This window comes from Pongo abelii, chromosome 11, assembly GCF_028885655.2.
Source record: "Pongo abelii isolate AG06213 chromosome 11, NHGRI_mPonAbe1-v2.0_pri, whole genome shotgun sequence".
NCBI lineage: Eukaryota > Metazoa > Chordata > Mammalia > Primates > Hominidae > Pongo > Pongo abelii.
Window position 1 is genome coordinate 121278255 of NC_071996.2, and position 14690 is coordinate 121292944.

General features: G+C 51.6%; 1 protein-coding gene across 20 annotated transcripts in view; it reads right to left on the reverse strand.

Moving 5' to 3' along the window:
- The window catches only part of TNS1 (tensin 1), a 208038-nt gene that overhangs the window by 49667 nt on the left and 143681 nt on the right, over positions 1 to 14690 (reverse strand). For 9 of the 20 annotated variants that reach the window (XM_063713033.1, XM_063713036.1, XM_063713032.1 and 6 more), the window contains one exon: positions 6679 to 6726. The exons of the other annotated variants lie outside the window; for them this stretch is intronic. In XM_063713033.1, the coding sequence (XP_063569103.1) occupies positions 6679 to 6726 (48 nt within the window). The remainder of the gene's footprint in view (positions 1 to 6678; positions 6727 to 14690) is intronic. 20 annotated transcript variants of the gene reach the window in all.

A 14690-nucleotide genomic window follows, 5' to 3' on the forward strand; every position in this document is an offset into this window, starting at 1 on the left:
GAATACCCAGGCTGGTCCCAGGCCTGTCCAGCCCCGATGGGGGCTCTGCTGAAACCCCAGCATAGCGGCAGGATCTGTGGAGCATGTGCCGCTCCTCCTCCCACCAGAGACAAGACAGAAGTCCCCCAGCCCCCACTCGGGCACACACACTCTCATCATTCCCTTCCCCCCATCCACCGCGGCCTCATTAGAGCTTTTTTTACCGGGACCACAAGAAGCCGGAACACAATGTTTGTTTCAATCCGTCAAGGCAGGAAGGGCAAAAGAGAGACGGGGGCAGAGAGGACAGGAGTGAAATAAGGTAGAGGAGGATGAGAGGAGGACTTAAGGGAGGCTGGGAAGGTGGCTTTATGGCTCTTAATCTGAGGGGTCTCCAGAGCCATCCTCTTGAAGTCCCAGCAGCCACAAAGGGAGTGATCAGTTCAGGGGAATGCATCTCAGATGAGAGGAGGCTGGACATCCAGAACAATGGGGCATGGGCTAGAGGGAGGAGTCTGCATGTTTGGGGGCTGTGGGCATTGTCACGGGTGACAATGGAGTGGGATAAACTGAAGCAGAAACACAAGCTGCAGGTGGCCCCAAGTGGAGAGCTCCAGGCCCCAAGCCTAGCCAGCCTGGACATCTGCCCTTGTGGGCTGAAAGGTCCAGTGTCCTGCCCATTCCTCTTGGTGGTTGCAAAACCCAAAATCTCTCCATGGCCCCACTGTCTTTGTCTGAGGATGTCTCCCTGCTCTTCTCAGCAGCTGCAGAGAGTTCCAGACTCCACCCTCAACGCTGAGCTTGATTGCACCACGGGGCCTTTATTCCAGGGCAGCCATAATCCAGATGCGCGAGTCATGCTTTTGGAAAGCTCTGAGGAAAATCCCCAGCTGACTAGGGTGTGCACCCACTCCCCGGGGCTCCCTCGCAGAAAAAGGTGCAGAGGTGTGTGTGGCACTAGCCATGCAGCTGAGGCTGGGATGCAGGAAAGTAAGGATGCAGCCATCTCACACACTTTAAAAAGAACGAAAGAAACAAATAGGGGATGTTAAAGTCACACGGTTTCAGGGCAGCTGTTTTCTAATTTTGATTTTCATAAGAACCTCCTCTGGAGATTGTTAAAAATCTAGATTTCAGGACCCTATCCCCAAAGACTTCCACTCAGAGGCCTGGGGTGGGGCCAGGAATCTGCATTTTTGCCAGCTCTCCAGGGGTCCTGGTACACACATGGCTTGAGGACATCTAGAGAAACCCACCCCAGCTGATCAGCACTTTGGGCTCTGAGATTAAGAAACCCCACTTCTCTTCCTCATGAGAAGTAGGGAAGTTTTGCTTATTTAGATGTTAGGACAGACGGTCAAACCAGGAAGAATAGAAGGTGCCAGCCATATTGACTGCAAGAAAGGAGTCACCTTCGTTGGCGATGACTCAGTGAGGACAGACCCTTCCCTGTCGGGCCAGCAGGTAGATTTTGAATAGTGAATGAGTTATTAAGGTTTTCAGGATGAGTCCCTTCATGATAAAAAGTCCTTTGGGTTCAAGTCCAGCAAATAACAATTCATTAAAATGCATTACCCAGAGCCATGATGACCACCCAACATGGGGAAAATCAGTGCCATGCCAATAGGAAGAAGCACCGTGCCTACCCCAGACATAGGCAGTTTGGAGGCAGACTGGGCAAAACTCCTTAAAAGGAGGAGTGGGGAATCCAAGGCCACGTGCATCTGAGAGGCAGGTGAGCTTTGATGAGAAGTGAAGCTTGGCCAAGAGCCTGCCCGGAGAGCAAGTTCTGGTTGCATTTTCCTTATCCACACACTCTGCCCCAGCCATGGGAAGAGGCAGGAGAGGCTATGGCTGCGGCAGGCACCAGGGCAGGAGGGAGGGCTGGGTCCAGGAAGGCCACAAGGGATGGCTCTGGAGAGGAGACAGGGAAGTGCGCCCTCCCACCCCACCTCGGCAGCCAGACACACCAGCACTCAGAAACATAGCTCCCATCTTAATGGCCATATCAGCTTGCACTGACCACTTACTCACTCAGAGCCCAGCCTCCAGGCCTGTCAGGTGAGGATTCGAGTGTGTGTGCGCAGCTTTGCTGAGTGATAGCACTCAGGAGCTAAGGCTCTTAAGCTAGACCTGGCATATCCAAGCACTCTCTACTTTTCCTCTCTCCATCCCCTGCTTTACATTTCAATAGCTCTCATCACCCACAGGGTAAAGCCCAACCCCCACGCTGGAAATGTCAGACCTTTTCCCATCAGGCCTCTGCCTACCTTCTGAAGCCTCACTTCCTTGTCCTCCACACCCCGAACACCCCTCACTCTATTCCAACTCAACTGTTCATACGCTCTTTCCCCTCTGTGCATGCTGTTCCTTCCCTGCAATGCCCTTCCTCATCCTGCCCGTGAAACTCCCAACCTCCTGGGCAAACGCTTTCAGACTCAGTTCGAACTTCCCTGGGAAATTTCCCTTAATCTAACTTCTTCCCTACTGTCCTCCAGACTCAGGTAAACCTCCACGGTGCTCCTGTTGTCCCTTGTAGACATCTCTACTGTGACAACAGTCACCCACAGAATGGTCATTACTGATGTCCATTCCTGTCTTCCCACTTTGCTGAGAGCTTGTTGAGGAAGAGCCTTTATTTCTCTCTCTCTCTCCCTCTCCCTAGGGCCGATTCCCAGATGGCGCCATCCACAACGTGGTCTGTGTGAATGATGCCTCTTGAAGTTCAATATGTAACCTGCATGGCTGTACAGAATGGCCCTAGGGAACAGTGCTTGTTCCATAAACGCTTCTTGCATTACCCTGAGTAGCCAAGAAAGCTTTATGTAGTTCTGTCAGCCATTGAGACACTCTTCTTTCACCACCACCCAGTGAAAAATCATGGGTTCTAGGTGGACCCCAAGTTTCTCCCAAAGGTGAGGGAAGAGAGTCAGTGCAGCCAAAACATGAAGACAGGTATTCCTCATATTCTGCAGCAAAGGCTGAGCATGGTGGAGGTCCCTGAGCCAAAGCCTACCCCATGGCATCCCCTACAGACCTCTCCAGCTACACTCCAGCCCAGTGGACATTAACTTTCCTAGACCAAGGACCCCTGGGAGATCTGGTGAAATAAGGGAGTTGATGAACACCCCAAAGCCCATCTGTGGATCCCAAGATACAGCATATGCATCGAAAAGTTAGGGTGCTGTCTCTGGAGATCCTCTCTGTCACCCATGACTTGTGTGGAGAATGCCAGGCTCCATCCAGGGGAAATGAGGCGGCACACTGAGTGGAAGCTTTGCAGCTGCGGGAGCCTGAGAAGTGGCTCAGAGTGCCCCACTGGGTTTTAACCTGCCAGGGGAAGTGATGTGAGGAAGGCATAAGGGTAGAGAGGGCCCCGTGGAGAACCCCAGCATTTGACTCCAGGAAGACCCCGACCTCCTGAAACATCCTGGCATTGGTGGCAGGGACTTCCTGGGGCTCAGTCTGTGACAGTCTTGGCCTCCACCCATGCCAGCTTCCCTTCCCACAGACAGCTGGGGATTGAGGCAGCCCTTTGTTCCCCACAGCCTTCAGAGAGCTCTGGAACTTTCTCAAGGGGAATGGGCTTCCGCAGGAGCTCTGAAGATCTGCAGAATTAGAGGTTGAAGAGAAATCCCTGAACCTCTGAAGGAGAGCCACACAGAGGAGACACAGCCTCTGAAACAGCAAAGAGGGCAGGTGCCAAGTCAGCCCAGGAGACTTAGGTGCACGTTGCGAACATGTAAAAAGATTTTTTGGTAAAAAATTACCAAAGATTTTTTGGTAAAAATAGCTCCAGAGCCCACAACAAGCACAGGGCCTTGGGACCCTGTGGGCAGGGACAGACCAGTCCATGAGTGACAAATAGACACCTGTTTTTCTTTCCACTTAATAGCACACACCTTCAGAAAGTGAACAGGAGGGAACAAGATTTTTCTCAGGGCTGTGCTGTCAGTCTTGTCTCAAGTGGCTTTGTCCTCTAAGCAAGTGACCTCACCAGTGTCACCTATAAGCTTGCCTCTGGACCCAGGGAGAGTGGACCAGCTGGGCTTCTCCTGGCCACCTCCCCATTCTGCTGAGTCCAAGAAAAAAAGAGGGAGGCTCAAGGTCCAAGACCCACATGGAGCCCAGATCTCAATGTCAGCCTGTGGCCTTGAAGATGGAGAAAGTCAGCTTCAGACTGAAATAAAGAATAGAGCCCCTACCACCCACGGCTGCCTCTGCTGCTCCAGGCCCTCTGGGGGACAGCAGAACTGGGATCTCCAGGGCCCAGGAGGTTGGCTCAGCCAAGAGAGCTTTTTAAAAGCCTTGGGGGTTTTAGAGCTGAAGGGCCTTAGGGGAGTAGTTAATCCCCCTGCCCACCCCTCACTTTATAGGCTGACGATGAAGCTCAGCAAGCTCAGGACCACCCAAGGTCACCCAGCAAGGAAGTACAAAACCGACTCCCGGCTCCCCATTCAGTGCTCTTGTCCCTAATGCTACTTCAAGGTGAAGATGGCTGGGGCTGGGGGCATTGGAAGACGGACTCTCCAACTATGACTGTGGACCCAGAACCACAGGACAACATAATATATGGTGCTTCTGTCAAGCGATGATGATAAATGTGTCCCTGGACCCTCCTTAGGAAGGACCCATGGCAATTGTCCCAGATATCATCTTACTTGAATTCATACCATGCCCCCCATAAAAAGGGAGTAGGAGCAGAAAACCTGATCGTGACCTTGACTTCAGTCCCGAGAGACCAGGGGCCTGGAGGGCAAGTGATCTGCCCTGCCCTGGATGGCCCACGCCTGCAGGGCAAATGTGAATTCTCAGACCCAGCCTCCTGACTCTGGCCTGGCCTGTGTCCCCCCCAGCCTGGAGCTATAACTCGAGCCTGGCACTCCCACCCCTACCCTCAGCCTATATGGGCAGCAGATATCACAGGCACACTCAGGATGGTAAAAATAGCTCCAGAGCCCACAACAAGCTGAAGTTCTTCTCTGCCAGGCCAGGGTGCCAGCCTGGGCACTCAGAGATCCCTGGCTAGAGGAGAGTCAAGCTGCCAAGATCTCTGCCAAAGTCAGGAGAAAGCCGTGAATGGGAGCCCACAGGAGGCCGGCGGGGAATGGTGAGCACTGGAGGTGCCCCAAAGCTCAGGCCACAGATGCAGGGAGGGGGCGTCCTGAATAACATCTCACCAGAGCTATCCACGCTTCCACCTCATTCCCTCTGCCCACCCCATTCGCGCACAAGACGAACCATTACCCCCGCAAGACTTAGGACAACTCAGACACACGGCCCCCCACCAACCCAGGCACCCTTGCCCTGAAAGCTGTGGCTCTTACGTGTCCCAGAAGCAAGTCCAGGAGGGGGACCACCAGGCCCGTCACATCCACATCAGACAGCAGCACAGCGGACCACAGCCCCGCTCAGCCACAAGCCCTTCCCAGGTGGGGTCATGACAGAGCCTGCCCCTCTACACCCTCCCAGCACAGAAGCATGAGCACCCCAGCCCAGGTCCAGCAGAAAGCCACACAAGAACACTCACAGACAAAACAACTGCCCAGCAGACACTTACCCTCTGGAGGGAGAGGGAGGAAGCGGAGGGAAGCCCGCTCTGATTTGATCCTGGTGCCCCAAGTTCCCAATAATTCCTACATGGCTGCAGCTCCAAGTGCTGTCTGTGTCCTACTCAGGCTCCCTCCGACTGTCAGGGGTGGGAGGAGCCAGTGCCTCCTGCCTGCCCATGTACACACACACACACACACACACCCCACTCCCTCCCTCCACTCTCCTGTGCGCTCTCTCCCCAGCTCGGCTTGCTCTGCCTCACTCTGGCTTGTAGGAAGCCAGTGGGATAAAACTGTCTGTAATTTCAGCCAGCTGGGTCCCCAGGGCTTCACTTATCATCCTGCAGCTATGCAGTTCTTGAATGACATCACGGTGGCTTCCCAAGCCCTCCACTCCCACCGGCCGGGAGTCAGGAAAAGTGGCCAGCCCAGTCCAGCTCCAGCCCCAGCCCCAGCCCAGCCCCAGCCCCAGCCCCTGCTCAACTCTCACCCAGCACAGTCTAGCCCAGCCCGGTCCCAGCACAGCCCAGCCCAGCCCCGCCGGGTTCCAGTCCAGCCCAGCCCAGTCCCAGTGTAGCCCAGCCCAGCCTCAGTCCCAAACCCATGGCAGCCCCAGTGCCCTGAAGAGAAGCAGGGAGTGAATCTGGGAGCAAAGTGAAACTGAGCCCCTAGTGGAGAGGCAGGGATGCAAGGGCCAGAGAGGGAGGGGAGAGAGGTCCTATGAGGGTATTGAGATTTATTTCCCCAAATTTTCCACATTTTTTTTCCATTCTCAGCAAATGGAAGGCAGAACAGATGACAACAATTTTCCAGCTGCTGAACAATAAGGTGGAAATCTTTTTTTCCCTCTCTCTCTCTCCCTTTCCCCTCCACAGGGCAGAGTCTAGGAGCCAGGACACTTCCTTGGCTTGGAAAAGGAAAAAGAAAAAAACCCCACAGGGCCCTGCACTTCCCAGAGGTGAACACAGGACCTGAATAGAAGGACTGGGGTGTCACCCAAGCAGGGCTCCAGGAGGGGACAGGAGCCCCAACATGAAGTTCTCAGTGCAAAGGTTTGGATTCTGGCTTGGCAACTTGACATTTTGGAGGGCCTAACTTTGGGAAGGCCAGTGTGTGTCTGGCCAGGTATGTTGATCCTCCAGGCCACCTGAGATGCTTCCAATTGACTGGCTATTGGTATTCTGCTTGTTCCCATCTGTGGAAATCATGAATAGCAGAGTATCACTTGTCAGAGTTCGTAATGCCTCACCCTCATTCCCAACCACCAAGATCCGAGAGCCACGCAGCCGAAAGGCAGGTGAACGGCCCTCAAGTTCCCACCATTATCCTGGTGTGCCCTAAAAAGTGCCAGGAGTCCCTAATTGATAATAAGACACCAAATCCCCACTCTTATTAGCATGTTGTTTGTGACTTATTTGCATATCGATTGAATCTCCCAACCCAATTCTCAGAGTGGACAGGAGGTGATCTGGGCTTTGTGGCCAGGCCAGTGGGAGCTTCAGCAACTGGTGTCTCCATGCAGAGGGCCCCAGTTAGTTTGCAACCCCAAAATGCTTCCACAGACACAGGCTTGCCCTGAGCTATGGCCACCCCATCCTCGTGCCCAGACCTTCCCAGCTAAGTTTGGTACTGCGAGATTGGGCGGGAAAGCCCTGCCAGGCACAGCCCAACTACTCCCTGTGTTTCCCCTCAGACACCTGAGCCCTCAGCCCCTCCCCATTGTCAGCACCCCTCTCTGGCTGCTGTTCTTTGAGGGTAAAGAAAGAAAATAAGGGGAAGAATAAAAATGGTACCCAGTGCCCTGTACCCTGGCCACTGACCTAACTTCACTGATGAGATAAAATGGGACAGCTCGGTGTCACAGACTTCAAAGAGACCATTAAAAATAAGGAGACCAGGGGAGGGGAAGCAGAGGGGTTCTATGCCTCAGGCTCCACCTGGGGAAGACCACAGTTTGGACAAACTATTGCAATTATCCTCCTACCTCCATAGAGCCTTCTAGAACTAACCAACAAACCTCGGGCTCTTGAAAGGTTTAAGGCACCCCAGTTCACCCACTTGTCCCCACCCCACCCAACCCACAACAGTATTAGCAGAGATTTTGTTTGCACACAACCTTCATGTTTATTTGTCCATCTGAATACCATCTACATTATTATTTTGTGAGTTATAAAAATAAACTTCATTTAACTTAAACTAGTTCTAAGCACAATATCCATGATGTCCCAGACTGAATGTGCAAAATATATACCTTTTTTTCCAATATGCATCAAAATAAATATACCTAATATCAGTTCATATATAATTAGCAGTCTGACCCCTGAACCATACTTTGGAAAACACTACCACACAATAGTTCCTGCCAGTGGCAACCCCATCTGATGGTTCTCCACTATCATCCAGGGGGACTAGCTATACTAGAAAGCCCCCAGGAAGTTTTATAAGAACCCTGATCCCCTGGCTCCACCCAGAGGCAAAACTGTCTGGAATGGGGCCTGGGACTTTGAATTTGAAAATACTCCCCAGCTGCAAATAATAGAGAGTCAGGTTTGGCAAAAACTGCTCCTAGCTGTACTCAAATGCTTCCAGGTACAGGGATCTTACTGTCTTCCTCCAAAAGCCCAGCTCATCTTTAGGGGGCTGTAACAGTGGATTTTAGCTCAACATAGGAAAAAACACCCTGGACCCCTCTTTTCCACCAACTGGCCTTACAGTGCCCGATGGAGTGGGTCAGAACAAGCCAATCGCCCCCTCGCGAGAGCCCTTCAGATACTGAATGAGATGCGCCTGCCCTCCTGAATCTCCCCTTTGACAGGCAACCCCTCTCCCTGCAAGTCCCTGAGCCTGACATACTTTCTGGTTGCTTCTCTGCACTTGCTTCCAGTCGTTCTTTATCATTTTGAAGCAAGGGACCCACCAACAGCCCATGTGGGCGCTCTGACCTAAAAGAGACACAACAGGCTGTCACCTCCCATTTTCTGGAAACCATGCTTTTGTTAATGCAGCCTAAGAGTATGCCTGGCCCTTCTCATTCTCATCACTTCAGCATCTGCTGGGTTAAGAACATGGACTTGGAAGTCAGACATTGGTTTGAATACAGATACTACCAATTACTAGCTTAAGGCAACCCTGAGTCAATTACTTGGCTGAGCTTCAGTTTCCTTATCTGTAAAATGGGTATACTAGTCATTGTATCTCAGTAAGTAGTGCAAAGACTGATATAACACATGAAAAGCTCTCAGCACAGTGTACAGAACACAGAAGGTGCTCCAAAGAACAGACCATCAGCAGTGCAGCGTGGGCTTCCCCGTCTCCCTTCCCTAGCCCTGTGCCCCCTGAGCAGTACCTCGGTGACCCTATCTCACCAGCCCATATGTATCGCACCCGGTGCTTAAGCTTCAGGACATACAATTTGGCCCACCCTATCTCTGCTCGAAAATCATGGCCTGGAATGGCCAGCACAGAGAAGAGGCTCCCAAAATGGTGCAGACTCCAAGGATGTGATGCCATTCCATTAACAAATACTGAGCCTATCCCAACACTGATTACTGCCAATGGTGTGCCTGAAAATGCATTGCCACTTCCACCTGCAGAGATGAATTCAGCATCAAGGACCACAAGGAGAGAAGGATGGGTACGACCTCAGCTGCATGCATAAATAGGAAAGGACTTCCTGGGGGCTTGGGCAAAGTGCAGGGCATGGCAAATCTGGTTCAAAAAAGAATACACTTCGTCTTACCATGTTTCTATTTGGGAAAAAAAAAAAGACAATTTTTTTTCTTAAAACAAACTACAGGAAATAGCAGGAGAAAAGTCTCTCCCAATAGTGGGTGGGTTAAACTAAGCTTGAAAGATGACGGTATTACTTTGTCTTCAGAGGCAGCCGAGTATCCCCTGTACCCCCTGACGTGGCCCTGAGCAGGGCAGTTTCATAAACACAAGTTCTAGAGGCAGGAGGGTGGGTCTGGATACCTTCTGGAAACTTCTCAAGTGCCAAGGATTCTTCAAGACCCCAGATTTGCCACATGGCACTGCACTGTGGGCAGCCAGCCCAGGCAATTTCCTAGAATCCCCGCATGGTCAAGCCAGAGGATGCTGTGAGTTCATCGGGCCCAACCCACCCACCCGATTTCATCTGTCCAAGTTAGCGAAGGGAAGAGTTTCCCACTGTCACACATGGTCAGTGCTGGAGTGAGATCGCCACTACGGCCCCTGGCTGTCAGAGGGAGTCCTCCCCACTGCCAGTTCTCAGTCAGATGCCATGAGATGAGTGCTCAGAGACTGTGAGCTCTCATTACAGAAGAACCACAAATGTCTGCAAGTCTAGCTGTGTGAGGAAAGTAGGATATTGGTGGGCAATTCTACAATGAGACACACTTCCCAACTGTAGGTCAAGCAAATGCCCCCGTTCCCTCCAGACCATCCTTCCAGCCAGCAGACCTACAGCTGGAGCCAGGTGGCCAGGGCCCCTCACCCACCCTGAGGGGTCTTTCCAGGGAGGAAGGGGGCCCAGCCTCCCTGGCCACCCCCTCCAAGGCTTAGCCCCTTCCTGTCAAGTTCTTTCTTTTCATTCGTAGGTATAAAGCAACATTCCTGGCCTGGCTCTTTGTTCTTCCTCTTAAAGAACAGAATGGCTGAGTGCTTTGGTTTCTAAGCAGCCCAGTCTCAGAACAGAAGGAGGAAACAGAGCAGAGTGTCCCCAGTGATGGACTACTTCACACCCTGCAGTGGGGAGAGGTGAGATCACACAGATGAGAGGTTAGAGGAAAGAGAAGCACCTCCAGGTAGCCAGGGACCCCCAGGGAATGTGTGACAATACTGCAGATATTTGGGGTTATCACACCTGGAGGAAATACTACTGGTGTCTAGTGGGTAGAGGCCAAAGATGCTGCTAAACATCCTACAATAAACAGGACAGACCCCCACAACAAGCAATTGTTGTGGTGGTCCCAAGCAATTATCTTGGTCCCAAATGCCAATAGTACCACAGGTGAGAGGCCCTGAGCTACACTGAGGGATGAAGGAGCTTGGGGTGTAATAGACCGATCTCTGAACTAAGACTCAAGCGTCTCGGGTTTCAACCCCATCTGGGCCACGACTTCGCTGCTTAAACTTGGGCAAGTGATTTCCTTTTCCTGGGACTCAGTTTCCAATGTGGTAAAATGAGTGGGAGGAGATAAGCTTTGAACTCTAAAACTTCTGGTTCTATGGACAGCCATCAAGGAAAAGAAAGGCGTGGCTGGAGGGAGCAGTTAGGGCAGGAGAAGGAAGGAGTCTCCCAAGATAGGCATGGCATCAGGGTTCAAACGTCTGGGGATAGAGGGAGGAAGGGCCCGCTGCCTGGGGTGGGCACAGCAGCTGCATATGTGATGAAAACATGTCCTTAGACCTCCCCAGGACCTCCTCCCTGCCTCCCAGCCCAGTGGACAGGGAAGGCAGGGCCATAGGGGCAGGACAAGTTTCAGGCACCCCTGGCAGGGCCTCAGCCTTCCAGGGTCTTCACACTTCCCATCCCAGGAAGGCAGTGGGCAGGGCCAGGGCCAGGCCCAGGAGCACGTTCCCTGAGAACAGGACAGGAGCCCTAGTGCCAGAGGATTACTCAGGAAGGGAATTGTCAACTCCCAGGCAGATGTTTGTGTTGGATGAGGGTCGGGACGTATCCACTCACCGCCCTCCTGCTTCTCCCCATCCTTACTGCTCCCAGGGCATGGACACCATGTCAGTGGCAGTCCTCACTGAATGGGGAGAGGGTGTATGGGGCTTCGGGAGCAAGGGGGAAGGAGAGGGTAGAATGGAATGAGGCAGGCACATTATTGAGTATGTGCCTGCGTGTTAATGGAAGTTCCCTTGCTTGGTTCCACAACTGCCTTTCAAAGTGGATATTGTTATGGCATCTTCCTGATAAAGAAACTAAGGCTCAGGGGTTGCGGCTTGCTCAGGATTACATTGCCAGTCTGACTCTGACATTCATGCTCTTTCTGCTTCCCAGAAAGGAAGGAGAAACAAGAAAGGAGATGGAGGAGGCAAAGGGTTAGATCTTAGAAGATCCAACAAGTAAAAAGGAGTGGAGAGTGACAATAAAGTCACAATGCTGGTTTATAACAAACTCCAGCAGGCAAGTGAGCACTGTCCCCATCAAACTAATTTTATGCATTTATCCTCACAATGCTACCAGAGCTCAAATCATTTCTGGAAACAAGTAGAACACTGCCTCAGGGCTGGTTTATAATTCACATGAATGAAACCATCTCTGCAAGTGAGGTCAATCACTATTCCTGACCCCAAACATGCCCATTCTCTCAGCATCCACATACAAGTTGGGTTACCAAACTGGCCAGGCAGTTTTATAATTACAGCCCCCGATATTGATGGGTTGGGGTACACAGTGGGGCAGAGATCCATGTGGTTCCATGCAGAGAAGTGGGTATTGCAGAGGAGCCCATGTGGTTCCATGCATGGGAGGTGGATGTGAGTGGAGGGGTCCATGTGGTTCCGTGTATGAGAGGTGGATGTGAGTGAGGGGTCCATGTGGTTCCATGCATGAGAGGTGATTGTGAGCAGAGGGGTCCATGTGTTTCCATGTGTGAGAGGTGACTATGAGTAAAGGGGTCCATGTGGCTCCATGCATGAGAGGTGGCTATGAGTACAGGAGTCCTTGTGGTTACATGCATGAGTAGGTGCAGAGGTGGGTGGAGGATCTGGGTGGGTATCTGCTTCCTTCCCCAAATAAGCCCATTTAGGGCTAGGCTGAAAGTGATGCAGAGGCCACCAAACCATGGAGCCCAGGCCTGCACGGGAGACAGAAGCCAGGGCACCACCCTTGGGCCCTTCTGCCTTTGCATCACATGAGGAGCACCCATCTGCTTCTCGAAGGTTCTCAAGCAATGTACAGACAGAGAGAGGAAGGCAGGGAAGAAGGAGAGAGCTGAGAAGCTTTGAGCTTTCATATCAAAATCTGATCTCACTGCCCCTGGAGAAAGAGAAGAACACACATCAAAGAACACTTTGCTGCTAATAATTTTTTTAAGCAATCAAAGGCATAAGTCCCAGATAAGCAGCCAGGGCATCGACTGGCTGTAAAGATGTAAAGATTGGCAGTCTGAAGCTCCCCACACCCATCAACAGCTCTGTTGCTGCTTCCCAAGGCACTGGGAGATAAATGGCCCAGGGGTTGAACAACCGAGGTCCAGTATTCTGGAGCCAGGAGTGTCTGAGGCAGGACACCCCAGGTCCCTGAGGGATAGTCTTGTGAGTGTAAATAATGCTTGAGCAAAGAAAGAGGGGCAGGAGAAAAGGGACTTTGGGGTGAGACTCCTGAGTTCGCTTTGCACAAGAATGATCTAGGGCCTTGTCAGAACCCTCTAGAAGTTGCCTTGTTTTCCCATGTCCACAAGCCATGGTCACTCATCCTACCTAGACGGATGTGTGGAGTGGAAAGGTTCTCCTCAACTTTCAGAAAATCTAGAAAATCTAGTCCTGGTACCTGTTCCTGTTTCTCAGATCCCCCAAAGGTAAGAGGGTTCTCCTGAATATCAGACCTCCATCCTTCCAGCGGCAGCTAAAACTCACCTCTCCAACTCTGCCCCTAGATCTCTAACCAGCCACGGTGTAACAAACAGACCTAGAGAAAATGCTGTCTGGCTGCAGCAGCAGCAGACTGGGAGCCAAAGGACCAGAATTCTAAGGGGTGATTTTGGACAGGCCTCAGTTTACTCCACTGTGCAATGGCAGAGGGCAAGTATAGGTGATCCCTAAAGTCCTTCCTGTTTGGATCTGGATCCTCAAGGATACAACTCAGAGAAGATGCTCTACCAGGCACTGTTTGGATCCCAGAACCCCTGGACTTGGTAGGCCTGTTTCTCCTCTCCTGCTTGGTCCCGCCCAGGTGGCTTCAGGCTCCAAACTTGTCTGAGGCTATTTCTGCAGCAGCCGTGGAGCCCCTGAGGCTAGGACAGAAAAGGGGACTTACAGGAAGTCTGTAAACACACGCCAGGCTGCAGAGGTTCCCAGGGCCATGCAGGGCAATCAAGAGGCTGATTTATTTTCATCAGTGAAATGCTGAAACTTAATCCCTGGAGCAAGCTGACCCGGCAGACAGCGGCAGGCAGCTCCTCACCCAGAGCAGAATTAGCTAGTCCACAGCCTCTCAGGCCTCTCCACTGGGGCTGGCAGAGGGAGAGGACAGGGAGAAGGCTGGGGCTGGCCGGTTCAGCCACTGTGGCTCCAGATCCCTTGGACTGGCCTCTCCCCTCCCCCATCACTGGCCTGCAAGGGTCTCCAGGACACAGGCACAGCACTGGGCAGAGCTGGACGGGCAGGCTTCCCACTTTAACTCAGTTCCTATTCCCTAGGTTCTCAAACCCCGACTGCATGGGGCAGCAGAGCAGGGCTCCTCAGGACTCCTACCCTTGTAAGAAATGGTGAGAAATGTTATGCTGAGAAAAGGTGGGTGTCAGAATCCAAGCTCTATCCCTACCTGGTTGTGTAAACATCAGTAAGTTACTTAACCTCTCTGTGCTTGTTTCTTCATCTGTGAAATAGGAACAAGAGAACTCAGGTCACAGGAGAGTCATGAGGAGTACAAGAAATTATGGGTACCTAACAGTATCTCACATATGGGGGGGGGTGTATATTAAAGGAGGTGGGCGGGTAGATTCTCCTCCTCGTCCCTAATCAAATCACTGTCTGGGAGCATCAGTTAATACAGTCCTTATGAAGGCCAATCTGGCCCTGTCTATAAAAATTATTTCTTCATATATTCTTCTACCTAGCAATTCCATTTCCAGAAATTTGTCCTATAGATAGACTTACCGAAATGAAAATGGTATATGTGCAACACCATTCACTGCAGCATTTTTTTGGAAACAGCAAAAGATTGGAAACAACTTAAATGTTTCTATGATTTAAAGGCAGTTTTTAAAAACCTAGTTATTAAAACATAGTGCACACATACAGTGGAATAGTATGCAGCTGGACAAAATGAGAAGACTCTTTACCTGCCATTATGGAAAGATCTTTACAATGTATAATTCTATGAAGAGGCTGAGGCCAAAGCCAAATCCTTACTATGGCTACCAGACCCCAGGTGATCTACTCCCTGTTACCTTATCTCCCAACACAACTTCCATTCAGTCACACTGTCCTCTTCCCGGCTTCCCA